The sequence below is a fragment of the Acytostelium subglobosum genome (genome assembly GCF_000787575.1).
Source record: "Acytostelium subglobosum LB1 DNA, scaffold: scaffold1, whole genome shotgun sequence".
Classification (NCBI taxonomy): domain Eukaryota; phylum Evosea; class Eumycetozoa; order Acytosteliales; family Acytosteliaceae; genus Acytostelium; species Acytostelium subglobosum.
Genome location: NW_012236531.1, coordinates 1472243 through 1499132, shown reverse-complemented (window position 1 = coordinate 1499132; position 26890 = coordinate 1472243). Strand labels below are relative to the sequence as shown.

The following is a 26890-nucleotide window of genomic DNA, read 5'->3' as shown; positions in this document are numbered from 1 at the left end:
AGGACCACCTGCAGACAACTATAGATGGTCTCACCAATCTCGCAGCATGGCACAACAAACATTTCCCACAATCTCCAGCACTCACCAAGATCTTTTTTTTTTTCTTATATTTTGTCGAGTGGTACTTCAGTACCGTGCGGAGGAAGGTCTTCAAGCCCAACTTCATGTCGTTCTATCAGTATCAGAGGGCAGCATTATTGGAGCTCATCAAGAAGCACAATGTTGACTCGAGATACAAAGGACATAAGAATGTTTTCAACACGACCCGCAACTACAACTCAAATCAAGATCTGTCCTTCTGTCAAGCGTTGCTCACCGCGCTTACTCCAAAGTTCACGAGAGGTCACCAATCCAAGTTGGACAGCCGCTCTAACGCCGCCGACACTGGAGACAAGGGTGTAGGGGCACCCGCGGGTAACAAGAATGCTGTTCAACCGAACACAGGGAACGCTGGTAGTGCTTCCACAACCACACAGGACCAGCACTCTGTCCAAGAGCCATCAACCCAAGGTCCATCAAACAAGAAGCTAGATACCTCAAGCCTCAAGTTGTTTGCCAAGGCATATCCATGTATGAGAAGGAGGCTCACCTACAGGCAATCAACATGCAACTTGGACCCTACCCAGAGCAAGACGACCAGAGGACATCCTTGCCCTGATGAGTCGTGTTCAAAGATATACATCTCTGTCAACAGATTCAAGAAGCATCTAGTAGAGAGTCATTCATGGAGTTACGCCGATGCAGACACACTCATTGACACATGTGCCTACAAAGAACGATCACAGCTTGAAAAGGTGAAAGTTCAAGACCCTTCCCAGATAGACCATGAAGACCTTTGCACCGAGCTCCATGTCACCCAGAGCGATCATGTGCAGCTTCAAGAATCGGCCACTGCACCATCTGACCCATCTATCGTTGATGGTGAGCTCAGTATCCTTCAACGATACCAGCTGTCCCAACCTGAAGGTGAATCACCTGAATCTCACATCGATGGTGATATCTTTGTAGTGATTGACCTTGAGGGTACAAACATTGGCATTTGTGAGATTGCAGCTGTTTGTCTCCAATCCTCACGATCATTCTCAACTCTTATCCACCCTGGAAAGGGTAAGTCCAACCCCCACACACTATCACTCAATTACTCCAATCAGTCACTCATTCATACTCATTCATTTCATATCATTCAATCACACAATGGACAACCTGTTAACATTCTTCTAATATTATAATAGGTGTCCTCCACAGATTCAATCACTGCGCTGTCCCTTCTAAAGAGGTTATTAATCTCAAGTACGATTGGCAAACAGTTGGTCCAGTTTTCTTCTGTTGGTTGGAAGCTCTGAGACGCCATCCTCATCAAMCCATCTACTTGGTTGGTCACAATATCAAGGGTTATGACTCGCACATGCTGATCAAGGCCTCTGCACATTACAATGTTGCCATACCAATCAATATCAGAATGATTGAAACCCTCGATCATACCAACTGGTTGGCATTGCCCAATCGTCAGTTGAGCACCCTCAGCAAACACTACGATATTGTGAATCAACTTCCACACCGAGCCCTTTCCGATGTGATCACACTGATCAAAGTGATCGAGGAGATGTACCTGGACCCTCAGAATCCATTCTGGAAGGATCATCCCTTAGCCCCAGAGGACATCCCTGCAACGATGTTTTGGGATCACCTGTTATATATCAGATCCAAGATGGCAGCACCACAGCGGAATAGGACATTGAATGGAAAGGAGGAACWGAACGAGATGGACGACCTTCACAAAGATATTCCCGAGCAACAAGAGTCCGTTGTGCTTGGTGAAGAGCCACAACACAGCAAGAACAAGAAGAACAAGAAGAACAAGAAGAACGAGAAGAACGACAACAAACAGAACAAGAGAGGCAAGCCCAACAGGTGTGGAAATTGCCAACAAACAGGCCACAACAAGACAACATGCAAGAGCAAGCCTGTTGTTGATTCAAAGTCCGCCAAGACCGCCTCTGCCATTCCTCTGCCCACCCCACTGTCCATTGACTCTGACGACTTAATGATCACTGGCGACGCTGGTCCCAACCCTGACGCGAAGGCTTCACGAACACCTTCAACAATGCCTAGCCTATCATCCAAGTTCACTTCATGTGGCTTGGACGATCCCGATTATCGCCAACGTCTCGAAGCTGGTTGGCTCAAGTCATCCCATTTCTCCCATATCATCAGTTTGATTCTTTGCCAACAGTTCACGAAAGACGGTCTACAGAGTCAACCAAACCACCTATGTCATCACTCTGAGAAAGAGAGTTTAGATACGACTTGCGTGCATCCTCTGGCCAACTAACTAACTGCTACGCCAAGGGTCTCGAACAGGTGAAGCTGGCTACCCACGTTAATTCTAACACACCCGCAACCAATGATATAAATACGTTCATTAACGAGATCAATCAAATCACTCGTAATCTAATCGATATATCAATACCTAATAGTCTATTATCACTTATAATGCCAAGATGTCTTTTCTCAGAACACCATCCACTTGTGGAAAATCCGCCGTTGTTACTCTTCCACCACCAATAACAAACACAATAGACACCGACTTTCAGAATAACTATGTGGAAGATGAGAGTGATGAGGCCATTGTCTGTATCAAGTGTTGCTGGAGGAAACCAGCAACTGGGGATGTATGTAGTTTGCATTAGGAAGGTCCACCGAAAAGAGTTGGCCCTTAAGAAAGCACTTCTCAAGGGTGCGATCCGAGATCACCATCAACAGACCCAGGTAGCCAAGATCACTGGTCAACTGGAGAGATTCAACTTGGAGAGGAGCCGATCCCCTTCACCAACCTTGAATCCAGGCTCGCCGATGAACACCAGTAGTAAAAGTTCATACGGTCAAGGGTATAGACTAGGAACTGGAAACCCGTTCTCTAATGAGCCAGGAATGTAGCTCTAATGAACCATAGATCCTCACGTGTGACAGAGGGAGTTTTGCCACTTTTAATCCCAGCACCGACAGAGCACCGCTGTTATCCAACCAACAGTACTGTAATAAACACACGTTCTGTGGCCACCAACATCTCATAAATGCTTCCTTCTCTTGTGTTGCCTCATCATGTGCCGAGAGATTAATTTGCCACAAGAATCGCATGGTATCCTCTCTGTGTTGTAGGCCTTGATCTCATCTTTGAAGTCCTCATAGTACTGTTGATTGTACGACTTGTTGGTGTTGCTGCCACTCCTGTCGATGGTATTCTTTACGTCCATATTGATGGATGTAGAGATTATATTATGTAGTCGGTCCTATCTGGTTTCACATGCTTCTGGTCCCCATACCAGCTTGCCACCTTCCACCCTTGTAATCCAATCAGATCTAGGACGGAGTATCACCCAGTTCTCATGGCTAGGTAACTTTACTGTCTGTCTATATGATCGTGGACATTGGAGTCTCTTCTCTAACTCATCAACTTGCCTCTGTAGTTCCTCCATCTGTTTCCAGTCGTCTAGCTCTGTCTTTACGTCCATATTGATGGAAGTAAAGATTATATTTCAAACACTCCAACTGGCTTGAGCATGTTGTTGACGATGGCATTGGCACAATAGCCCTCGTAGCGCAGGTCGCCGCAGTCCTTGCCCAACTTGGGGTAATCCAATGACTTCTTGCCAGTCCTGACTGTCCATGGCTTGGTCGAGACGAATCCATCAGTGTGCACGCGCTTGATGCAGTCAATGTCATCCTTTATTATCGTCCCAATCATCTTGCGACCACGAGAGATGATGAATGGCATGATGCGAGCGAATGGCGTGTCGAACGTGTCGAGGTTGTTGATTGACTTGACCATGACGTTGCCATTGTGCGTGATGTTCATCGCATCGACYGAGTGRTTCTCTGGSAGACTGGCCTTGAAGTAAACRTCAGTGATKCCGAGCTCCTTGTCGACKACAACATTCTWCTCTGCCTTGATGTTGACATACTCTTTGGATTTGTTGTACTTGGAGAGAGCRCCCCAGAGACGTTGATAGAGCTCCTTGGCGCGRGGCACACCTGCYTCCTTCCACTCTAGTACCTGATCGATGAACTTGCCGAACAGCATGTTGCCRTTGACYCTGCMAGYTGGGWAGAGTWGGGCATTGTGCTTGYCRTCRTTRATCAGGTTGAATGTAAGTCCTAGMTCCTGSGCAAAGGTGAGGTCGTAGTGAGTATAATAGTTGTGCTCGCTGGGTCTRAATGCTCGATGCTCACCTTTGATGATCGCCCTGTAGATGCCAAAGGGGATGCCAGACTTGGCGCTGAGCTCCTCGTCAGTCAGTTGATGGAACTCGCCTYTCTTGATYGGSACTGAGAAGGTACTGCTCTTCATGATGGCRGCGTACATGCCAGAGACRTCGTACTTGTAGAGAGGGCCAGTGWATGTGTCGGCGAACCTCAATGGTCCATTCGATGCCTTGGCTATCCACTTTGCCTCCATCTGTTCGATGATATCTGGAATGACATGCTTRTTGTAYTTGCTGAATAGGTTGAGGGCGGCCTTGTTAATGTTTGATCCTGTAAAGTACAAGTCGATGACGACATTGGTACCTTCTTTGAGTGCGTCGGCGTCTCTGATGAAGTCCTCCCATGTCTCCTCCAGCGTCTTGATAGGCTTCTTTCTCCTCTTCTTGACAGCCTCCACCTTGATGTAACGACACTTGCCGTCGAACTTTTGTTTCTTGAGCTCATCGATGAGTGTCGCCTTGCTCATCGTGCTGTGGCTCGTGCCATCGTAGAGTTGAACCTGATCATTGTCGTCGTCCCACTTGTACGCCATGACTGGCAGTATTCTGTCATCGTTGTATCGCTTGAGGATGATGCCCTTGGACTTAAATGCTCCCTGCTTGTCGAGAGTGTAGTGCTCATTGGTTAGTTTGAGATTGACGACTCTGACGCAGCTGCTCTTGGTCGAGATCCTGCAGTAATCACCTTTGACATTGATGCGCATGTTGAGCTTGTCCTCGATCGCTGACATGAGATTGAGTGGGACCTTGGCATCGCGCTCTAGTTTGAAAAATCGCTTGAAGATCCATGGCTTGCTAAAGTGCTTGGTCACTTTGTCTGGATATGCCGCTTTGATGCAGTCGTAGARGCARTCGTTGTCTTTGCCATCACAGCCGCCTGCTCTGAGGTTAGGATGAATGATAAAGATGTAGAATCCCTTGATCGTGAGGTCATCGAGAGGGACTCCATCATACTCGTCTGGGTTGAACAGGCTGATCGCATCACCTGCCTTTGTGAACTTACCTGAACGATATTGACGGTTGGCGTACTCAATCGCTACCTCGAGACGAGCAGCTGAGCCACGGAACCTGAGATCATCGCTGAGCTGTTGGGCAATCCTTCTGATCGTCTCTCTAGTGTAGGCTCCCGCGTAATGTCTCATCTGACAGTCGAGGTTGTTGAGTCTGGTTGTGATGTAGGTTGCTGGCATGTTATAACTTTACTTGAGATAATAAACTTATATCATTTAGAATTATTTGTTGGCCATCAACTGTTTGTGAATGTAGCCCTGCTTGTGTCGATTGAGATTGGTGCTACCCACTTCAAAGCCACACTCACACTTGACCTTTTCTTTGATGTAGGCCTTGTGCCGCTCTCTGAACTCCGGGTCTGATTGGTAGTGATGTTTGATTGATGGCATCTTATATCTGTTGTTGGAGATAATATTTGACATTTATTTTATTTATTTGAATTTGTGAACAGTCAATCATTAGCCCACTAAATAGATTGATTCATTGATTGACTGCTCATTTATTTCTAACACTGATCAACTTGCAAGAGAGAGTTGTATGTTTGTCAGTATATAAACTCTTATGCGAAGCTTAAGATGGTCATTCAACAAACCAAAAGGATATCAGAGAATGAATAATCAACAAGCGGTTGTCCAACCTGCTCAAGTAGTTGCCCCTGCTGGTGCTCTCCCTGTCGATGCTCCGCTTGCTGGTGCACCTCTAGTTGAGGTTGCTGTCGTTGCCATCCCCCACGTTCCCGATCTCCCTCCTCCTGCCCCTGCCAAGAAGAAACCTGCTCCTGCTCCTCTCGTTGCTCCTGCTCCTCTCGTTGCTCCTGCTCGATTGACATTGCACTTTGGCCAGGCTACTGCGCCATTTGATGTCGTGCATGACAACACCCCCTACCTAGAGCTCAGAGACGTTGTTATCGAGAGATTCTTGCCCCACAGACTTCCTAACAGCGCAGACACTCACATCGAGTATCGTCCTGGCGCTGTGAACGCTGCTGTGGCCAACTCCAACGCTCTGATCCCTGCTGGCACCGAGCACATCTACATCACTGAGCCTCCTGGTAAGTACTGACTCCGACACAAGTCAAACTCTTATGGTCACTAATGATGACTAGTACGAGTCTTCTGGAGAGATGCAGATGCACAACCAGCAATGGAGCTGGACCAAGGTTGCACCTTGGAACGTATCATGATGGGTCTGAATTTGGTTCGAGCCAATCTCAGACGAAGGAACCCTCCTCCTCCCGATCCAGCTCCTGCTGGCTATGTAGCTCCTCCTCCGCCAAGCCCAAACGTTGTTCAGCCCCCATATCCAGCTGGAGACTACACTCTTGTTAATGTGAAGAAGGAGGTATGTAGTGATGAGATCCCATCATGATCATGGACTAACATATTAACAGTCTTTTTTTAGTTAAGGTGGTTATGGAGAGTTTTGGTCAAGTGTGCTCCTGTTGTGGCCTATTTGACAATTCTAGTGGCAATAACAGGTTTGGTAATGTCAGGACTCGCGTTGGAGTACTCCAAGGATGCACTAGATGCTAAACGCAACCAAACTCAATAAACAATTGATGAGCTGTCTGTACAAATCACTCACCTCTACCTCAGGGAGTCTCAGGGAAGCTCAAATCAACCAAAAAGAGTAACAGTGTCCAAACAGGGAGACAGGGAGTCGATGGTGGAAGAAAATTAAGAATACAAATAATTCTTTCAATTATTAAAAAGTTTCCACCAATGACTCCCCAACCTCCCTATGTCGATACACATACTCTTTTTCCCCAAATTCCCTATCCCTATTCCCCTCCCTTCCCTCCCCAAGTTGCGACAGATACACTTTTTAATTCCCTCCCCATTCTCCTCCCTTCCCTCCCCAAGTTAGTCGACAGATACACTTATTATTATTATTATTATTATTATTATCCTCCCTAGACTCCCCAAAAGAAATATAAAAGAATATAAAAGAGTAATTGGAAATAAATAATGGAATCGGCGCAGCCGATGTAATGTTGGATAGGGGGTCCCCTGAGTTATACACACCCTATGAAGCCTTTAAGCGCTGCATGAGTGCTATCTTTGGATCATTCCACAATCTCTTGTCACTTACGATCAAAAGTGAATGGCTAACATGGTACGACGAATGGGTACAAGCATCGACACTCTCATCATTGACTCGTCTTCAACTTCATGGCGTCATCTATGACTCAGGCAGCCTAGTGTCCTACCTCCAGTCACAGCCTAAGATCAAGTCACTCAAATACTACACAGATGAGAAAACTCCATACCCTCTGTCCAAGCAGGAGGAAGAGGAGGAAGAGGAGGAAGCGGAAGAAGAGGACATGTTGATTGCGTACCTCTTCAGCCCCGAGTGTACCATTGGCAACATTTCAATCGAAGCGTTTGTTCACCGGCCATTTCCATTGCTTGAACGAAGATTAAGATCATTGACTCTATTCATTCACTTCGATGGATACCGATTTGGACCATGAATCAATTGTAGCTGCCTCGAGGATGGTCGATCATGTTATAATATTTAACAGCTACCAATATTATAAGGATTTCCCATATTCAGAGATCACATGGTTATTGATCAAGGCGATCACTCCATGTGAGTCAACGACCATCGGTTTGAAAGAGATCCTCAATGGTGGCACCTTCACCTATTGCACAAGGTCATTGACTCAAGAGCGCTTGGACACTGTTACTGCCATTTTTCAATTAATAAATAAAACTGAAGGTTTTCCCGCTTCGAATGATCATTCGTCTTTGAGCCGCCGAACATTCACACACACAGACAGATAGACAAGATACATACGTCAACCAACAGAGAGATATAAATAGACATGGCATTGCCTCTACCACAGTTGCCTCAGTTGATATTGGATAGAATTGTTAGGGAGTCATGGAGAATTGCTCTCGACCCATTGGAGAATGATGGGAGTTGGGCACTTGAAATGGCAATGGTCAGCCATCACTTTCGTTCACTGATCGTGAAGTTATACGACCGTCTCATCATAAACAAATCAACGATTGAATACATCAAGAAAGGAAGACACCTGCTACCATTCGCACTGATTGGCAAGACACCGCTGGCACATCTCACTATTGATAAAGAAGACGAAGACTATGATCCCTATGAAGATGAAGATGACAATAAGGAAGCACCAATTCTTGATAACGACATATTCAAACAGATCATCATTGATGGAGTGTTGACATCACTCACTGGTCCTGCATATCAAGTGTGCAACGTCATCAAGACGTTTGGAATCACATCGTTGATCAAAGTCAACATCTCATATGAGTTGGATGGTCAAGATGCAGAGGTTTGGATGAAAGACGACATTGGCGACACCAACCCAAACATACGGGAACTAACCTTCAGCACTCATGATGAAGGCAATGGTGATCCCGGCTGTGTCTTTGACGGCTGCATGAGGGGAGTCTTCAAATCATTCCTTAATCTCACGTCGCTCACCATCGACACGCCCCGGCTGGGAAGGTTCGACAGTTGGAAGTATGCATCGACACTCACATCATTGACTCATCTTCAACTTCATGGCAACATCTATAACTCTAGAAGTCTTGAATCCTACCTCGAGTCACAGTCAACGATCAAGTCATTCACCTATTCCAATAGGGAGAGCGACTCCGAGGACACGCTATTGGCATTCCTTCTCAGCTCCAATTGCCCCATTGAGATCTTATCAATCGAAGTATTCATAGGCGAAACAATACCATTGATTCAACGAAGATTAAGATCATTGACGATCATGCCACGCCCAATTGAAGATATCCCATCCAATGATCCATTGGTACACCACCCTGATGGATCACTTATATCAGCATTGAGAGTATCCGATCACATTGGAATCCGTATCAGCTATAATCATCAAAAGGTTAATCAGGAGTTCACATGGTCGTTAATCAAGGCGCTCACACCAAGTTTGTCCAAGATCAGTTTGGGCGAGGATGTCCGACAGCTGGGCTTCCCCGACAACTTTGGAGAACCAATGACCCAAGAACGCCTCGATAATGTGACTACCAAATTGGATGACAATCCAAAATTAGGGTATAGTTGGGAAACCTACCATCATAAGGCCATCATGCTATACTTCTATCCTGATTATTATAATAATTAAATCTGTTAGATTGATGTATATGATGTGACGATCAAAGAGACCACTGCGGCATCTAACTATTGAACAGAATGTAAATGTGGACAACATCTCTATATTCTGTAGCAGTAATGATGGTTCCTTGTTCATCATCAACAACAAGGCACCTTACTCAAACAGAATGGACAAGGTCATTCACTCAAGTGCTCTTGGACACTGTGACTGCCATTGGAAACTACCTAAAGCTACAATGACGTGGACTTTGAAGAATACTTCAATAAATATATTAAACCTTCAATAAATAAATTAAACGACGACGATCCTCTACAACTTCGAGTGATCAATATCATTCTACTTTTATCTTCACCTGGTCCAAAAACACACGCACACCGATAGATAGACAAGATACATACGTCAACCAACAGAGAGATATATATAGACATGGCATTGCCTCTTCCACAGTTGCCTCAGTTGATATTGGATAGAATTGTTAGGGAGTCATGGAGAATTGCTCTCGACCCATTAGTGAATGAAGAGAGATGGGCACTCAGACTGGCAATGGTCAGCCATCACTTTCGTTCACTTATCGTGAAGTTATACGACCGTCTCGTCATAAACAAATCAACGATTGAATACATCAAGAAAGGAAGACACCTGCTACCATTCGCACTGATTGGCAAGACACCGCTTGCACATCTCACTATTGATAAAGATGACGAAGACTATGATCCCTATGAAGATGACAATAAGGAGGCACCAATTCTTGATAACGACATATTCAAACAGATCATCATTGATGGAGTGTTGACATCACTCACTGGTCCTGCATATCAAGTGAGCAACGTCATCAATATGTTTGGCATCACATCGTTGATCAAAGTCAACATCTCATATGAGTTGGATGGTCAAGATGCAGAGGTTTGGATGAAAGACGACATTGGCGACACCAACCCAAACATTCGAGAACTGACCTTCAGCACTCATGATGAAGGTCATGGTGATCCCAACCAGCACTTTGTCGGATGCATGAGGGGTATCTTTGAATCATTCCTCAATCTCACGTCCCTCACAATCAAATCGCGCTGGCTGGGATGGTTCGACAGGTGGGAGGATGCATCGACACTCACATCATTGACTCATCTTCAAATTCATGGCAACATCTATGACTCTAGAAGTCTTGAATCCTACCTCGAGTCACAGGCAACGATCAAGTCGCTCACTTATTCCAAGAGGAAGAGCGATTCCAAGGACACGCTGCTTGCATTCCTTCTCGGCTCCAAGTGCAAAATTGACATCATCTCAACCGAAATGTTCATTGGTGAAGCAATACCATTGGTCCAGCAAAGAAGAATAAGATCATTGACGATCATGATGCGCCACATTGGAGAGACCCAATCCAATGATCAATTGGAACCCCCTAGTGTTGATGAATCACTTGTATCAGCATTGAGAATGATCGATCACATTGGAATCCGTTTCGGCTACTTTCATCGAAAGGGTAATCACGAGTTCACATGGTCGTTGGTCAAGGCGCTCACACCAAGTTTGTCCAGGATCAGTTTGGACGAGGACGTCCTACAGCCGGGCTACCCCGACAACTTTGGAGTTCCAATGACCCAAGAAAGCTTTGACAATGTGATTACCCAATTGGATGACAATCCAAAATTAGGTTATAGTAGGGAAACCTACCTTTATAAGGCCATCATGCTATACTTCTATCCTGATGATTATATTAATGGTAATTACACTTTTAAATCATGTGATTGGTCACTTCAACACATTCTCGAGATACACTCTTATACATACATCACGACACTTCAAAGATAACTGACACATGACCTCAACTACAACAACAATAGAGACAGATAGTGACAAGAATCTTCCACAATTGCCTCAATTGATAGTGGATTGCATTATGATGGATGCTTGGAGAATGGCCAACGATGAGAATGAAAGGAGGTGGGCACTCGGGCTTGACACTCTCAATCATCACTTTCATTCACTGATAGTGAAGAGCTTTGATCGACTAATCATAAACCGATCGTTTTTAGATTATGTCAACAAACAAAGAGACTTGTTGCCATTCGCACTGATTGGCAAGACACCGCTGCGACACCTCACGATTGACATGGCCCCCGACTTCCCAATCTCAGTTCTTCTCAAGAGCGACTTGTGCAAACAAATGATTGTCGATGGAGTGTTGACATCACTGAAAGGACCTGCGTACCAAGTGAGCAGGGTCATTGGCAAGCTCAGCATCACATCGTTGACAAAGGTCAACATCTCTTATGTGTTGGATGGCATAGATATGGCCGAGGAACCAATGTCAGACATTGGTGATGCCAACCCAAACATTCGCGAACTGACCTTCAGCACCGACGATGGCGGCCATGGCGAGCCCATTGAAATCTTTGAGGGCTGCATGGAGGATATCTATGGATCGTTCACCAATCTCGTGACACTCACAGTCGAAAGTATCCGTCTCTCCCAGTACGATTATTGGAGCAATGCATCGAAGCTCACATCGTTGACGGGTCTTCATCTTCATGGCCACATCCAGTACACAAGTAGCCTGGTGTCCTATCTCGAGTCACAATCAACGATCAAGTCATTCACCTATTTCAACATGGACAGTGATTCCGAGGTGGGACCACAAGCGCTGGTGACATTCCTCCTCAGCTCCAAGTGCAACATTGACAATATCTCAATCGAGTTGTTCATTGGTCAATCACTACCATTGGCTGAAAGAAGATTAAGATCATTGACGATCAAGCCGCGACCCCTTGGAAGCGACCTTCCCAACCAATCTCAACTGGACCATCCAGATGAATCTCATGTATCAGCGTTGAGAATGTCTGATCACATTGGAATCATTAACGACTATGATGATGATCATAAAAAGGTTAATTCCGAGTATACATGGTCATTGATCAAGGCGCTCACTCCAAGTTTGTCAACGATCAGTATTAAACCGGATATCCAAACCTTCTTCTTAGAGAGCGACATTGAACAAATGACCCAAGAACGATTGGACAATGTGATTGCAGAATTGAAAGACGTTCCCATACGTAAAGGTAGAAATTGTGATACCTACCATCAAAAGGCAATCATTTATTACTTTGATATTTATAATAAATAGATCTATTGGCTTGACTTTGTGATGGTCCATCTCTTGCCCTAACCCCAACCCTTGCCCTAACCCTTGGTTTCACACTTTGAAAAAAGGAGGGAAGTGGTCACCTTTCATTCATTTATTAACATTGTGTTGTTATAACCTTTGATGTTATTATTGAAACATATATATATATAACATACAGTGATAGATGAAGATATATATTATCATTTGATCAATCACAACAATCATATATAAGAAAGAAAGAGATCAGAGATATATAGAGTTAGGACAGGATGTCTTCATATCCCGTTGCATCACGCCCCATTGACCGTATGTGAATGAATTACACAATCAATCAATCAATGATTCAATCATTCAAATAACTTATCAATCAATCAGTCAATTCAGTGTTGGGAAGTTTGAATAATAATGATGATGATAGTATAGTTGAAGAGAGTTCGATATTGGTCGATCAATTGGATACATCGTTTGATGATATAGATGATGAGAATGTAGGATTCCATGAGGCTGTGATGAGGATATGTAAAGAGACTGGATTGGAGAGCATTGGTCGAGAAGCAGGATTCATACAGAATAATGAGATACCCGCGCTGAGGGAGTATAGTCATCATCCCAACACTACTACTGTTGCTACAACTTCACCTACGTCAACATCTACAACATCAACAACATCGACAACATCAACAACAACAACTACATCAACAGTTGTACCACCACTATCGATTGGCGATCATTATCTACTTGGTGACTTGCGAAGTCGGAACAATGTACGTGGCGCGGCAACAACTGGTGCAGGTGCTAAGTCGAACGATCTGAATCAGAGCATGGAGATGCCAACGATCAACTCGGGCTTCAATCATTTGTTTGACACGGGCATCAGCGAGGAGTCGATGAAGACGAAGCGCAAGGGCAAGGAGGACAAGTCCAAGGGTCTGAGTCATCTGAGCATGCGCGTCTGCCAGAAGGTGCAGAGCAAGCGCTCGACGTCCTACCAGGAGGTGACGAACGAGCTGCTCGAGGAGTACATGCAGGAGAGCATCAAGAATGGCGCCAACGAGGGCGATCTCAAGACCAACACAATGAAGCGCCGCATCTACGACGTGCTCAACGTGTTCCAAGCGATGGGCATCATCGCCAAGGACAAGCAGCGCATCTCTTGGATCGGCCTGCCGTCGTCCGCGCCGCCGCCCGCCTCACACACCTCGCTCGAGAAACAGAAACTGGATCTTCTGGCGCGCATTCGCGCCAAGAAGGCGGCACTCAAAGAGCTGAACAACCAGGAGCGACTCTACAACTCACTCATAGATCGCAACTACCAGATGAACAACAAAGCCGCCGAGGACAACGACGTGGCGGCGACCGCGCAGAGCGACAATGACAGGATACATCTGCCGTTCATCGTCGTCAACACCAAGAGCTCGACGGTGATCAACTGCGAGGTGGAGCCCGACCGCTCCAAGTACTTCTTCAACTTCTCCCAGCCGTTTGAGATACACGACGACAGCGAGCTGTTAAAGAAGCTGGCATTCGTCAATTCGCAGCCACCAAAGGCCACACACTACAAGAAGAAGAGAAAGAAGGAGAATGGCAGTGCAATCGATTCATCAGTGGACCAATCATTGGATCTTGATGACTAGTCGTCCACTCAAACATCATCACACGTATATAACATTATCATGTAGACATATTTATTATTATTAGCTCATCAATCCAGGATCATCAATCAATCATTCAATCAATCAATCAATCCATCCATCAATCCTCTCGATATTCATTTATGGGAGGTGACGTTGGTCAACCCCAGCAAGTCCCCATCACCAACAGGCCCAGGCCGAGAGGCTTTGGTGCCATATGTACACATCTCATTCATTCATTCATTCATTATGATGCACCAATGGATCATACCATACCAAATAAACAATAACATATATTGTGTTCTTTAATCAGATGTCTCTGATTGATTGGTACTAACTCTCCTTCTATTCCATAACATTGATTATGGGTCCTATCCATCAAAGACTCCAACACACTCGATCAACCCTTGGCACATGAAAGGTAACCACACACTTATATCTACACACTAGCTTACAAGTCATACAGATAACAAGGTATATATATAACATTGCACATAGTACATCATATATATGTTGTATGGTCAGGAGGAAGGAGGAATGAATGCAGATCAGGGTGGAAGTAGTAGTACCACTTTGAACAAGGCCATTGGAAAGAGTCCATCATCATCATCTCCCATCCAAGTGCCAATGTCAACTCTTCAACAACAGCAACAACCTCAACAGCAACCTCAACAACAGCAACAACAACAAGTCAATCAATTGAAACCAACTAATGAGATATTGACAGATATTGATAACAATGTGACGATAGAGAAGCGTAGAGAACATGTGCGCCGAGTACTATTCTCAAAGATCCTAGAGAACAAGGGTAGCACTGCCCGCGATCATCTTGCCAATGAGCGTACCTACCTTGCCTGGGTCAGGACCGGTCTGTCAGCAATCGCTCTAGGTGTAGCGCTCGCCAAGATAGGTTCTTCCAAAGTCGGTAAGTAATTGATTGAGAAACATGAATGAAGGAATGAGTGACGTCTCTAACTTCTTGAACATCAACAACCAGGTGGTATTGTATTTGTAGTGCTGGGGACCATCTTCTTGTTATATAGTCCAGTGCGTTACTTCCAAGTCTACAAACAGTTGCTAAAGGGCAAGTTCGCGCCAAACAGAGTCGGCACCATTATCTTCATTCTATTGGGTATTGCCGCTGCTGTAACTGCATTGGTCGTCGTGCTTGCCAGTTAGTTAGCCTTCGATCAATCAATCAATCGATCAATCGATCAATCATGACACCGACTTCACTTGGACGACGACTTCTGAAGCTTGAGATAGATGTACTCGAGTGACTTGGTTAGACCAGCAGTTAGAACACCTTTGGCAGACTGTGTGAAGCTGCTGCGACCGACAATGTCCTGGATACACTTGGTCACAACCTGTGGCTCAACATGAACCTTTCCACCTCGCAAGTTCTTCCGCAGGTTGCTCACGACCGCACTCTGTAGCGTAGGTGGTAACAACCTAGACAGTTCAAAGTAGTCCAGTTGTGTAGTCAGTTTCTAGACATACATTGTGGATAACGACAACATTGTTAGTTATGGACACAACAACGACAACGCGACACGACATGATCATGATCATGATCTTTACCTTTATAAAGTGATGTAGACCAGTGTTGTCCACATGACCAATTGATATATTGTTGCCAAAGTGCTGCTTGATCAGTGGCATATAGATGGCGCGCATTGACTCGAGATTGTTGACGACGATGTTGTGTATCTTGTTTGGATTCTCTCCACCTCGCATTCTAATATCGCCCATGTAGGAGATTGAACTGATCATATGGTACAACTCATACTCGCTAAACTCTGATGGCAGTGTCAACACTGCACAACTGATGGCGTACAACAGGTTGCTGTCACGATTGACCGCGCTCATATGTTCGCCTCCATCCGCCAGGTTTGGCAACTGTAATATCGGCTTCATCATTCGTCCAGACACATATAAGCTGTCCCAGTTTCGAAGATCATCAATCAAGTCGCCGTACTCGATCACTCCATACTTATATCTCTGATTGGAATCATTCCAAAAGGGGGTGGGGTGAGTGTGTGATCATAAGGTAGTCCACGCGCCTCAACTTACTATTCCTTCATGCTTCAAGAGAGTGTTGTAGTAGACCTTGGCGGCCATCTTTTGAACATGATTGACTGATTGCTCGCCCATGTATGCCAGGAATGAGTAGTGATGGAAGTTGCGTTCAATGTTCTCTTTATGCCACTCTAATGTGTTGTCCACTGCAAACACCAAGTCAATCATGGGCATCTTATCCAAACTGATTGATGTAGCACCTGCATTATATCCCTTCTGTGGTATTACACCTGATCCATAAGCAAAGCCATACTTTATAGTTGGGAACTGACTAAGTATCTTACTAATCCTTTCATTCGTTACTGCTGACGATGATGTTGTTGTTGTGTCTGATGAAGTTGATGAAGTCGATGTTGAAGATGATGAGAATGTACACCTTCCTTTGAAGATGATGTTTGACCAATGAGTGAATGATCGCTCACTTGTTGCTCTGATCATGTTCATTGTTGTCTTGTTGGTTTGAGTTGAACAAGACAAAGACGACACTTTCGTCAGCATGCTCACACAAAAATCTGATCAAACAAATAATTTAATTAAATGAATGGTTATGGCTTCAATGTTTTGAGGTAGTATTCATCGATTGGATAGTCATGGAGATCACACTTTCTCCATTTGTCGCGATTGGCTATGAATAACATTGATGTTGGTGATGGAGGTTGGTCCACATCGACAACTCTTGGTAGTGATAGTTCAAGTTGGATTGATACCAATGTTGTTGGACGTGTTCTAATTGCTTCAACAATGATTGGTATCCTTGTACGATACTCATCAGCAGTTGAATATAATGGCATATTTATAAGACTGAGGCTGGTCAACTCTTGAAGTCCACCTATACGTCCAAACAAATCCTTGAAGAATTGGTAGTATACATCTTGATTTGGTCGATCATTGCCATTGATTGAGAGTGACTTCAACTTTGGATGTTGATCGATGAATTCCAACAATCCTTTGGCGGCATATTCTTGGATGGGCATGTCCTTGCCAATCAACACCTCCAGCTCTGTGATATTGGGGAATTTGAACATTATTGATGGTAGTGATTCCAGTGTAAGGTTGCCACCAAGTAGATGTAGTCCAATGATGTCAATATCAAACGACTGGTTAAAGAGTGTGTCTAGAGATAAACTGTCTAGACGATGGATGTTCAACGATAGTCTGACTTTGGTACTCTTGGGCACTTGATTTAGCAGGACCCACCTGAGGTTGACCACCTCATCCAGCCTATACGTGAACTCTGGTTGTATCTCCCAATGTTTGAGTGACTTTCCAAATCTGATATATCGACACTTTCCAAAGCCATCAACATTGATCAATCTGATCGTCTCCATAGTGTTGTTCATATGTAATTCTTTGGATTGCTCATCATCATCATCGTCCTCATTGACTGGGCTGACCATTGATAGTGACATTGATGATAGTGACTTTTGATTACTCTCAATGTGTAGGTTACACAATGTTAAATGTCTGATTGAGTTGGCATCACGTAGTAAGTGATCGAGATGTGATGCTCGCACATTGTACCCAGTCAGAGTGAATGACTCGAGTGTCTTGACATTGCCCATGGCCATTAATGGACTGTTTTGGTCATCATCGTCGAATCTTCCTTTCTTCACATTGATCTCGATGCTCTTGAGGTTGGCAAAGTGCTTGTCGAGCGGGAAGAATGTGTTCATTAGTGATGGAAGGAATGTATGTGTGCTGAGATGGATAATCTTGTTTCCGAGTATGTTGCGAGGGTCAGTGATTAGGCCTAGCACATCATCACCAGTTTTCCACCTGTTGTCCTCGATGTTCACTGTGTGAAGTGGCGTGTGTTGCGCCAGCATGTCCAACATCTCCCTGTCTCCAATGGTCGGCTGACCACTTAATCTAATCCTGAGTGAGCCGAGTCGCCACAGTTTAGGCGCATTCTTCATTATCCATTGTTGCTCGCGAGCGTCCGTGGCATAGGTCGGCAGCACAAGACATAGTTGTTCGACGTCCTCGTCAAGGATTGCCGGTGCTTTGGGGTAGGGGTTATCGCGTGTCCTGTAAGTGACATCAGCTCGGTATCTAGTTTGTAACTGGCATCCATAACTGATGATTGTTGAATATGGATCATCTTGTAGTTGATATCTTGAGTCTATTGTAAACACTGGAAGTTGTAGTGATTGTACAATGTTGTCTCTCCATCTCTTGCACACTGACCTAATCACACGAATACAAAACAACAAGTGTTGAGGGTTATTCGATGCTGTCCTAACATTAACAAAGTAGCCCAATATCTTTGTCAACAAGTATTTGTCCTCCACCATAACTACACTTATTGTTATTTGTTTGATTGATAGAGTGAAATGGTTGGATTGAATGAATGATCATTGACAGGTGACCCTTTGAAAAAATTTCCAGAAAAGTTGGATACTGATGAAATCACATGATCAGACGAGCTAACAATCAAATAATCCATCACATAAACTTGTATGGTGTCATCTTCATTCATTCATTCATTCATTCAAGTTATACTCCACCCTTTGAAAGTGCCCTGTTCAGATTGAATGCTGCACTGATTAGCGAGAGATGTGTGAATGCTTGGGGGAAGTTGCCAAGTGCTTCGCCACTAGTTCCAATCTCCTCAGAGAACAGTCCAAGATGGTTGGCATAACCTAACATCTCATCAAAGATGAGTCTGGCCTTGATCAGCATCTCTTTGTGCTCCTTGCCAGCCCTGGTCAGCGCCTCAATCAGCCAGAATGTACAGATGTTGAACGTGCCCTCCTCGCCAGACAGGCCATCGCCCTCGCCCTCGAACGAGTTGTAGCGGAACACCAAAGAGTTGGATACCAGGCCACCCTTGTCAGGTGGACGAAAGGATGTTCTCCAAGGTCTGGATGTGGCGCGGGTCGTTGGGCGCCATGAAGAACACGAGCGACATGATGAGCGTCGAGGCATCCAGACTCTCTGAGCCGTATGACTGGGTGAACGCGCCAATCTTGGCGTTCCATCCCTTCTCCTGGATCTCGCGATAGATGGTGTCTCGGATCTTGATCCATCTCTCGCGGGGCGCGGGGAACGAGCGACGGTCAGCCAGACGTAGACCACGGTCGATGGCCACCCAGCACATGATCTTGGAGTATACAAAGTGCTGTCGTCCACTGCGCACCTCCCAGATGCCCTCGTCGGTCTCGTTCCAATGGTCGCACACCCACTCGATGATGCGATGGAGATGAGTCCAGAAGTCGTAAGACACGAGTGAGCCATACTTGTTGGAGAGGTAGACCGAATCCATCATCTCACCAAAGATGTCCAGTTGCTTCTGGTTCACAGCATCGTTACCTATGCGCACTGGGGCCGACTTGCGGTAGCCCTCAAGATGTGGGAGCGAAACCTCGGGGATCTTCTCACTGCCATTGATGCTGTACATGATCTTGAGTGGCATGGTTCCCTCTTTGGCGCACTTCTCATAGTCGATCTGGGAGCAACGCGCCTCGATCCAGTCCATAAAGTGCTTGGCCTCGTCTGTGAAGCCAATACGCATTAGTCCGTACACGGTGAAGGCTGCGTCACGGATCCATGTGAAGCGGTAGTCCCAGTTGCGCTCACCTCCAAGGTCCTCAGGCAAAGAGCATGTTGGAGCTGCCACGATGGCACCGGTCGGCGAGAAGGTCAACAGCTTGAGGACCAGCGCACTGCGCTCAACAATCTCTCTCCAGCGACCCTTGTAGGTGCATCGCTCCAGCCACTTCTGCCAGTAGTCGATGGTGCTCATGAAGAGGTACTCCTCTCGACGACAACTGCCATTGTGGTCCTTGAACATGAACAGGTCGACGTCCTGCTCGGGGTCCTTGAGGACGAATGTCGCGCTCTCATTCTCCTTCAGACTGAACTTGCAGTCGATCTCGCCATTCTCCTTGGGGAACAGCGGGAAGTAGGACAACAACTCGAGCTCTATACCTTCGGACGCCAACAAGTAGCCATGCGTGGTCTTCTTCACCGTGTGAGTCTTCCTTCCAAAGTCAAACGTAGGCCAACACTTCATCTCAAAGTCCACGTCTCCTCTGATCACCTTTACCTTCCTTACCTGATTGATTATTTTCAAAAGTCACGTGATAATACTGATGTCAGCTGACTGCTCGTTATGTCACGTGACACTGATCATGTGATTGAATATACATACCAACCATCTCATACCCTTGCCTTGGATGACGGGCATGTAGTCTACGATGGTACAGACGGCAGACTTCATGAGGAAGCGAGTCTGGAGCACGTTGGTGTCGGGCCAGTAACTTTGTTTGGTCTTGAACTCCTTGCAGATTGGTTTGATGTTCCAGAAGCCACCCTTATTGGCATCGAGTAGTTTGCAGAAGATTGCCGGTGAGTCAAAGTGTGGATAGCACATAAAGTTGATCTCGCCCTGTATTGACACCAAAGCCGTTGTCAACATGTTGCCAATGATACCATGACTTTCAATTGGCGGGTAGTTCTTTGACTCTATGCTCTCAAGTGTCATTATTCTTATTATTAATAATTATTAAGAGAAAAGAATACGATATTGATTGGATAGTTTGATTGATTGAATGATTGAATGGTAAATTCCATTCTGATTGATCGATTGATTGATTGGTTGGTTGGTTGGATTGATGGATGGATGGATGGTGAACATACATTCAATCATGTGTCGTCTTCACGTGAATAAGTTCACATGAGCTTTACAACTTCAACCACCACTCAACCACTGATTGAGTGTCCTGTGTCTGAATGTAAGATGAACGAATATTGACCACGAACGTGATTGATTATGTGTGTTGCGTGGTGTGTGAATGATGGGAGTGCACTCGATCAGATTCACTAGTGTGTCTGGGGTTTAAGTTCATCTAATCAATCAATCAATCAATAATTGTTTATTATTGTTCATTGTCCAATTGATCCAATTGCTCATTTAGATCAAACATATCCTCGAAAACATCTTCATCATCGTAGGTATATTCTTCATACTGATGTGGAGGCGGATCCACAATGACGGTAGGCATTGGCATTGAGGTGGTGACAGGTCCCAACATGTATCCATTGTTGAACATATCAATGGACATCATCAGTGCTATCTTGCCTCTGCCAGTGACAACTCGCAAGTAGGTGATTGATGGACATTTGAATGTTGCTACGGGCACGCCATTGGTGATGACAAAGTCCTCGGGATAGTTGCTGTCCGCCCAACACGATGCAAAGTTGATGCGAGGATGTGTGCCAGTCTCCTTGAAGTACACCTTCTGGTCATCGACCTCAATGTCTTGATAGTTGATGTGAATGGTCTTGTTGAGAATGCTCACCGAGAACTTGTTCATGGCATCGGAAAGTCCGTATAGGCTGTAGTTGAAGGCGGTGGCAATGTCTGGAACCTCGATCATATTCTGTGGGCTGTCAAAGCAGAAGCTATGGTGATATGGACAGCAGATCTTGGGGTCACCCTTCTGTTGCATGTCCAGGGTGCAGTCGACGAGTGATGAGACATTAACAGGACCATGTTGGCCGTGCATGCCCAACATCTTGTATAACTTGTCCACGATCGCATCATCCCCATCGAGGTAGTGCAGGTCTGGTATGACCGTGTGCTTGACCAGATGGCGATTGGTGGTCGTGCCCTGTAGCCTGCCATTGAAGTAGTCCAACAGACATACCATGGCACACTGCTTGATATGATCTGGTGTGTTTGTTTCATCAGTTAGAGAGAACCAGTAGTCATGTCCATTGGTGATGAATCGAGATTGACATCGCTCAATCGTCTTGAATAGCATGGGGACGTCGGCCGCCACAAGGTCAGCGTGCTCCACATGTAGCTGACGACGCAGCTTGGCCACCTGGTTGAAGAGATCGCTTGAGTATCGCATGAGTTCGGGGTTGCGCGTGCCCTGCAGTGCGGTGTAACATGATATGTTGAACAGTCGTGCAATGTCTGGATGGTTAATCTGCTCAGACTTCATCTCGTTCCTGTATATCAGTTCAGTTCGCATGAATATCTTGATGTTGCTGTCACTCTCTGGCGCCAGGGCAAATGGATGACCCTCATGCTCTAGTTTCTGATCAAAGATGATCGCTGTGAACTCGTCCATCTCGACAAAGTCGCAAGGTGTGCTTGAGTTGGTTGGGAAGAGACGCAACACGGGGTTGTCGACCGTGCCTCTTCCACGCGTGAGGTAGATGATCATGGTGTACTTGGAGTAGAGCGAACTCTTGGCATCAAAGTAGGGCGTGTCAATGTGTACAGAGAACTTCTTGTCCGTGGGCTGGAATGAGTTGTAGCGGAACACTTCATTGACATGACTGAATGAATTGATGAGCTCAGGCGTATCCTTGAAGGCTGTGTTGACGATGCCTGTCAATGCCTTGCTGAGCAAGTTAGATGTGAATATGAATCGTTTGCCACCTCGAGCTTGCTGGTTCAGTGGCGTTAGGTAGAGGCCCAGTCCATGCATGTCAAGTAGAGTGCGCTTGAGTTCATCATTGAGTGACAGGGGGCATCGATACACGCCAGGGCCATTGTCACATTGTATGATTGACATGGTACCATTCTGTTCATTCGTTGAGGTGATACGTTTACCAATGTATCCATCCATTGGCAATACATTCTCGATGCTGTTGTATGTGAGATCGTCGAGACTGACAAAGACCATGGCAAAGCCAGTTTGGTGATTGGTGATGAAGAATCGTGCAACGTCATCGGGTAGCTCAAGCGGGATGTACTTCATAATCGGATGATGATGCGATGGGAATGGCGACAAATGCAGTCCATTGACCAACAGTTGATGTTGTTCGGCGAATTTGGCATCGAGGTCCAGGTAGAAGCATTGGGTCAAGCCACCATCGGTAACCCTTAACATATTGACTTGTTGTGATGCATAATATAGATCACGTATACCAACCATACAATGTTGTTGATCCAACAATGAGAGTGTACAAAATATCGATGGATCCTTGGCCAGTCTACGATAGAATGAAGTTGTCCTACAACTTAAAGGTTCTGGAACTTGAATTGAACCATCCTTATCCTTATCCTCATCATCATATATTAATGGATATATATCTGATGAGATAATATAACCATCTATTATATTCTGTATGAATAGGTTATCATCTATAACTGATGGATTGATACATATACCTGGATGATTCTGTTTCCAAGTATGTTGTATTTGCTTTGGTGAAGTTGTTGAGTTTGAAACAGAAGTATTATCAACCTTTAATAAATATCTAGGTGATATTGTTGTTGGTATTAATGTTTGTTGTGTTGTTGGTACCATATTTATTTATATATACATATAACTAGACTATTATTACAAGGTACTTATTTACAATGACTAGTTTGTATTGGCTCCATTCACTATTCATGTCAATCTTGATCACAATCTTGTGCTCTGGATCAAAAACAGAAAGTTTGGAGTAAGGGGGTACCCTTTGACAATAACCAAAAAACGAACGAAGAGATAGAGAGATATTAACAGATTGTAGAGATAATAAGTTATATATACAATGGAGAAGAAGACATCACTATTACAAGCTAGAAAGGCTATACTTGACCGACAACATCAACAACAACAGACTACAAAGACTACAAAGACAACAAAGACACCAAAGGAACAATTATTACAAAAGCCAAAGAATACCTCAAAGTCTACATCTACAACTCCAACAAAGAATGATCAAACTGCTACATCAACGACCTCAACTACATCAACTACATCAACTACATCAGCCACCAATATAATGAAGAATAATAAGAAGATAGTCAAGAAGGATACAAAGACAGATACATCGAATGTTGAGACGACAGAGACAAAGACAATGAATGATGATAAGGCAGATATTGACTTGGATCAATTGTTTGCGATAAAGAAACAGAGAGATATAAAGAATAAGGCAATTGAACAGAGAGAGAAGGAGAAAGAGGTGGCTGCGAACGAAGCATTGGCAAAGAAGCAAAAGAACAACAGAGCAATTGATGATGACGACTTCTTTGACAGTAGAGGTGTGACAATCAAAGGTATAGTATCCTTATCCTTGATTGATTGACGACATATATAACAGAATACTGACAATCAATCAATCAATCATGATGTGTAGAGAGGAGATTTATCGAAGGACTGCCAGTGTACACTGAGGAGGAGCTTGGATTGGAGAATGACTACGATACAGGAGACACTGATCTGTGTCCATTCGATTGTCAATGTTGTACATAGAGCATGGACAACGAACGAACGAACGAACGAACGAACGAACGACATGGCTAATGGATAATAGACTAAAGCTGGATATACTTTACTTTAACTTTTGTTTACTTTTAAATTGATATTACCAAGCTGGCTAGCTTGTTGGCCGCGATGACTTTAGAGCTCATCCTTGCCCTTGGCCTTTGGCTTGGGCTGCTCGTTGGATACGGTGACCTTGGCCACGACCTTGGGAACGGTCTTGAAGGTGACGGCCCTCTTCTTGCCAACCAAGACGTTGCCGAGGAAGTCATCGATGGCCTCCTCAGTGTATGAGCCAAGGTAGGGTGTGTAGGCCATCTTGTTGATGTTGATAACGAATGTGTTGGGCAGACCAGACAGGTCAAAGGCCTGGATGAAGTTGGCCTGAATCGAGCCGTCCATGTAAACGATCTTGACGCGACCAGCCTGCTTCTTGGCGATCTTGTTGAGCATCTCAATGTAGCGCTCGTTGCTCTCCTTGTCGTCCTCGTTCTGGAAGTCAAACAGCGAGACGGAGCACAGGCCGTTGGCGCAGTACTTGTCAAACTGCTCCTGGCTCTCGATGAGCACGGCGTGGTCGAGGGCTGGCTCGACTGGCACCTCCTTCTCCTTTGGCTTCTGTTGCTTGCTGTCCTTTCCACCCTTCTGCTGTTGTCTCTTTGGCTTGGCTTCAACATTCTCAAATGGTTGCAAGAATGCAGTGATAGAGTCGTGATCCAACTTTCCATCATACTGAACTGCGCTATCTTCAGAGTCGCTCTTGAAAAGAACCAGAGTTGGCATTGACTTTACCTTGAACTTGTCCACTGATTGATTGATTGATTGAGTTAGTTGATTGATTGATTGATTGGAGGATGGAATAGTTCCCTCCAGTCACACTTACAGACTTCTTGGCTTGATGTACGAATCTCTCCGAGTGGGAGACTGTGATGGAAGTCGATGGAGAGTGCCTTGTAGAGGTTTGAGGTCTTGGCCTTGTCGGTGAAGAGCACAGCCTTGGCATGCTTGTTTGATGTGATGAACTTGTCGATGCTCTGTTCGGTGAGCTTCTCGACATAGGTTGGCAGACGTCCGGTCATGAACGAGATAAAGTCCTTGGCGCTACGTCCGCTCTGGTACTCCTCGGCCACCTTTTGTCCCTTGGCATTGGCCTTTGATGGGAAGAACTTGATCGTTGGGAAGCCCTTGATCTCGTGCACACGGCCACACAAATCTTTGTTGGCGTCCTCGTCACAGTTGACGGCGGCAAACTTGGTGATGCCCTTGAGGTTGGTGGCGGCCTTCTCGTACTCAGGCTTCAGACTCTTGCAGTGTCCACACCATGGGGCATAGAACTCTACCAACCAATTATGATCGTCACCATTCACCATTGAATCAAAGTTGTTGGCATTCAAGTTATGTACACTTGAACCCTTGCCATAAAAAGGAGGCTCGGCCACAATCAATGATGCTAAAGTTGACAACAACAATATTAAACTTATAAATATTGTTTTCATTATTCTCTATCTTTATCTATACCTGGTTATTATATTATATGTATATGTATATATATAAGTGTAATGTAATAATATCTTTCAATATGTTTAAATTGAAGTTTATGAACATGCTCATTCTGATTTTTTTGCCTCGTCACCAACCTTCCCCTCATTCAAGCACAACATCCACAAACTCATTCATTTCCAAAACACCAAACAAATAACATGTAATTATCTCTTATCACTATGAGACTACTTGCGTATCAATCTTTTGATGATGAATCGTGATTGAAAGTGGGACAGGCTCTTTGACGATGATATCGTCGAGCTCGAACCTCTAAATATCTCTCCATGTAAAAAGGTCTTATGATCTGTTCGTGTAACCGGAATGGCTGAAAGTACCAACCAAAAAGACCATTGAAACGACTCTTGAGATATCAATGAATGTAAACAAATACTCAAAGTATTGATTATTTGTTTCAATTCTCAAGTTCGAAGAAAAACCCTTGTTGGAGAACTCCAACAAGATTATCCAATGTGGAACACATCACCATTCATGGATTTATTTGCATCCTTCGACTATGAACAAAGAAGATCTAAATCATATTACGCCAACCTAATTTATTGATATTGATGGAACCTATTTAAGAAGATGGACGCACAAACACCACCGACAAGGTCCATCTCCATCATCGCAATAATAATAATAGAGATAGATAAATATAAAGAATGAATAACAAAATATTAATCATATCATTTGTGTTGGCAACTTTAATGTTCCAAGCGAGTTTGGCATGCTTGAGTGTACACTTGGAGAGACATAATGATTATATTGTAGTGACCGCTGATGATAATGGTAATGGAGTGGTCTCTGCATCCAGACTAGTAGACTCAATCAATTGCAATGGATGGATTGAGATCAAATGGGGAGGTGGTGACGCTGGTACCCTCTCCACCAGACACAACTGTCAAGAT

At 44.7% G+C, this 26890-nt stretch overlaps 14 protein-coding genes across 14 annotated transcripts; 8 read left to right on the top strand and 6 right to left on the bottom strand.

The window, feature by feature from the left end:
- Positions 1–164: 164 nt before the first annotated feature.
- On the top strand, positions 165–1343 carry SAMD00019534_006140 (hypothetical protein; the record flags this gene model as incomplete). Its single annotated transcript, XM_012904047.1, has 2 exons — positions 165–1107; positions 1246–1343. 2 exons carry the CDS (start codon positions 165–167, stop codon positions 1341–1343), a joined length of 1041 nt encoding a protein of 346 aa, XP_012759501.1.
- A 419-nt stretch (positions 1344–1762) lies between these two features.
- On the top strand, positions 1763–2332 carry SAMD00019534_006130 (hypothetical protein; the record flags this gene model as incomplete). Its single annotated transcript, XM_012904046.1, has 1 exon — positions 1763–2332. The coding sequence occupies one exon, from the start codon at positions 1763–1765 to the stop codon at positions 2330–2332; it is 570 nt and encodes a 189-aa protein (XP_012759500.1).
- A 1197-nt stretch (positions 2333–3529) lies between these two features.
- Positions 3530–4456, bottom strand: SAMD00019534_006120 (hypothetical protein; the record flags this gene model as incomplete). Its single annotated transcript, XM_012904045.1, has 3 exons — positions 3530–3889; positions 3963–4162; positions 4231–4456. The coding sequence occupies 3 exons, from the start codon at positions 4454–4456 to the stop codon at positions 3530–3532; spliced, it is 786 nt and encodes a 261-aa protein (XP_012759499.1).
- Positions 4457–5834: 1378 nt separating this feature from the next.
- Positions 5835–6800, top strand: SAMD00019534_006110 (hypothetical protein; the record flags this gene model as incomplete). The annotated part of the gene is made up of 3 exons (XM_012904044.1): positions 5835–6324; positions 6379–6614; positions 6675–6800. Coding segments are annotated over 3 exons (852 nt in total), but the record flags the coding sequence as incomplete, so codon positions are not given.
- A 1300-nt stretch (positions 6801–8100) lies between these two features.
- SAMD00019534_006100 (hypothetical protein) lies at positions 8101–9399 on the top strand (the record flags this gene model as incomplete). Its single annotated transcript, XM_012904043.1, has 2 exons — positions 8101–8774; positions 8838–9399. 2 exons carry the CDS (start codon positions 8101–8103, stop codon positions 9397–9399), a joined length of 1236 nt encoding a protein of 411 aa, XP_012759497.1.
- Positions 9400–9933: 534 nt separating this feature from the next.
- SAMD00019534_006090 (hypothetical protein) lies at positions 9934–12392 on the top strand (the record flags this gene model as incomplete). The annotated part of the gene is made up of 3 exons (XM_012904042.1): positions 9934–11113; positions 11235–12277; positions 12372–12392. The coding sequence occupies 3 exons, from the start codon at positions 9934–9936 to the stop codon at positions 12390–12392; spliced, it is 2244 nt and encodes a 747-aa protein (XP_012759496.1).
- Positions 12393–12783: 391 nt separating this feature from the next.
- SAMD00019534_006080 (hypothetical protein) lies at positions 12784–14148 on the top strand (the record flags this gene model as incomplete). The annotated part of the gene is made up of 2 exons (XM_012904041.1): positions 12784–12820; positions 12890–14148. 2 exons carry the CDS (start codon positions 12784–12786, stop codon positions 14146–14148), a joined length of 1296 nt encoding a protein of 431 aa, XP_012759495.1.
- Positions 14149–14655: 507 nt separating this feature from the next.
- SAMD00019534_006070 (hypothetical protein) lies at positions 14656–15321 on the top strand (the record flags this gene model as incomplete). The annotated part of the gene is made up of 2 exons (XM_012904040.1): positions 14656–15070; positions 15143–15321. Coding segments are annotated over 2 exons (594 nt in total), but the record flags the coding sequence as incomplete, so codon positions are not given.
- A 56-nt stretch (positions 15322–15377) lies between these two features.
- On the bottom strand, positions 15378–16668 carry SAMD00019534_006060 (hypothetical protein; the record flags this gene model as incomplete). The annotated part of the gene is made up of 3 exons (XM_012904039.1): positions 15378–15575; positions 15646–16146; positions 16219–16668. The coding sequence occupies 3 exons, from the start codon at positions 16666–16668 to the stop codon at positions 15378–15380; spliced, it is 1149 nt and encodes a 382-aa protein (XP_012759493.1).
- Positions 16669–16769: 101 nt separating this feature from the next.
- SAMD00019534_006050 (hypothetical protein) lies at positions 16770–17897 on the bottom strand (the record flags this gene model as incomplete). Its single annotated transcript, XM_012904038.1, has 1 exon — positions 16770–17897. One exon carries the CDS (start codon positions 17895–17897, stop codon positions 16770–16772), a length of 1128 nt encoding a protein of 375 aa, XP_012759492.1.
- Positions 17898–19057: 1160 nt separating this feature from the next.
- Positions 19058–20728, bottom strand: SAMD00019534_006040 (hypothetical protein; the record flags this gene model as incomplete). Its single annotated transcript, XM_012904037.1, has 3 exons — positions 19058–19193; positions 19254–20281; positions 20378–20728. Coding segments are annotated over 3 exons (1515 nt in total), but the record flags the coding sequence as incomplete, so codon positions are not given.
- Positions 20729–21104: 376 nt separating this feature from the next.
- SAMD00019534_006030 (hypothetical protein) lies at positions 21105–23075 on the bottom strand (the record flags this gene model as incomplete). Its single annotated transcript, XM_012904036.1, has 1 exon — positions 21105–23075. The coding sequence occupies one exon, from the start codon at positions 23073–23075 to the stop codon at positions 21105–21107; it is 1971 nt and encodes a 656-aa protein (XP_012759490.1).
- Positions 23076–23712: 637 nt separating this feature from the next.
- Positions 23713–24425, top strand: SAMD00019534_006020 (hypothetical protein; the record flags this gene model as incomplete). Its single annotated transcript, XM_012904035.1, has 2 exons — positions 23713–24235; positions 24316–24425. Coding segments are annotated over 2 exons (633 nt in total), but the record flags the coding sequence as incomplete, so codon positions are not given.
- A 159-nt stretch (positions 24426–24584) lies between these two features.
- On the bottom strand, positions 24585–25942 carry SAMD00019534_006010 (hypothetical protein; the record flags this gene model as incomplete). Its single annotated transcript, XM_012904034.1, has 2 exons — positions 24585–25246; positions 25324–25942. Coding segments are annotated over 2 exons (1281 nt in total), but the record flags the coding sequence as incomplete, so codon positions are not given.
- Positions 25943–26890: the final 948 nt, after the last annotated feature.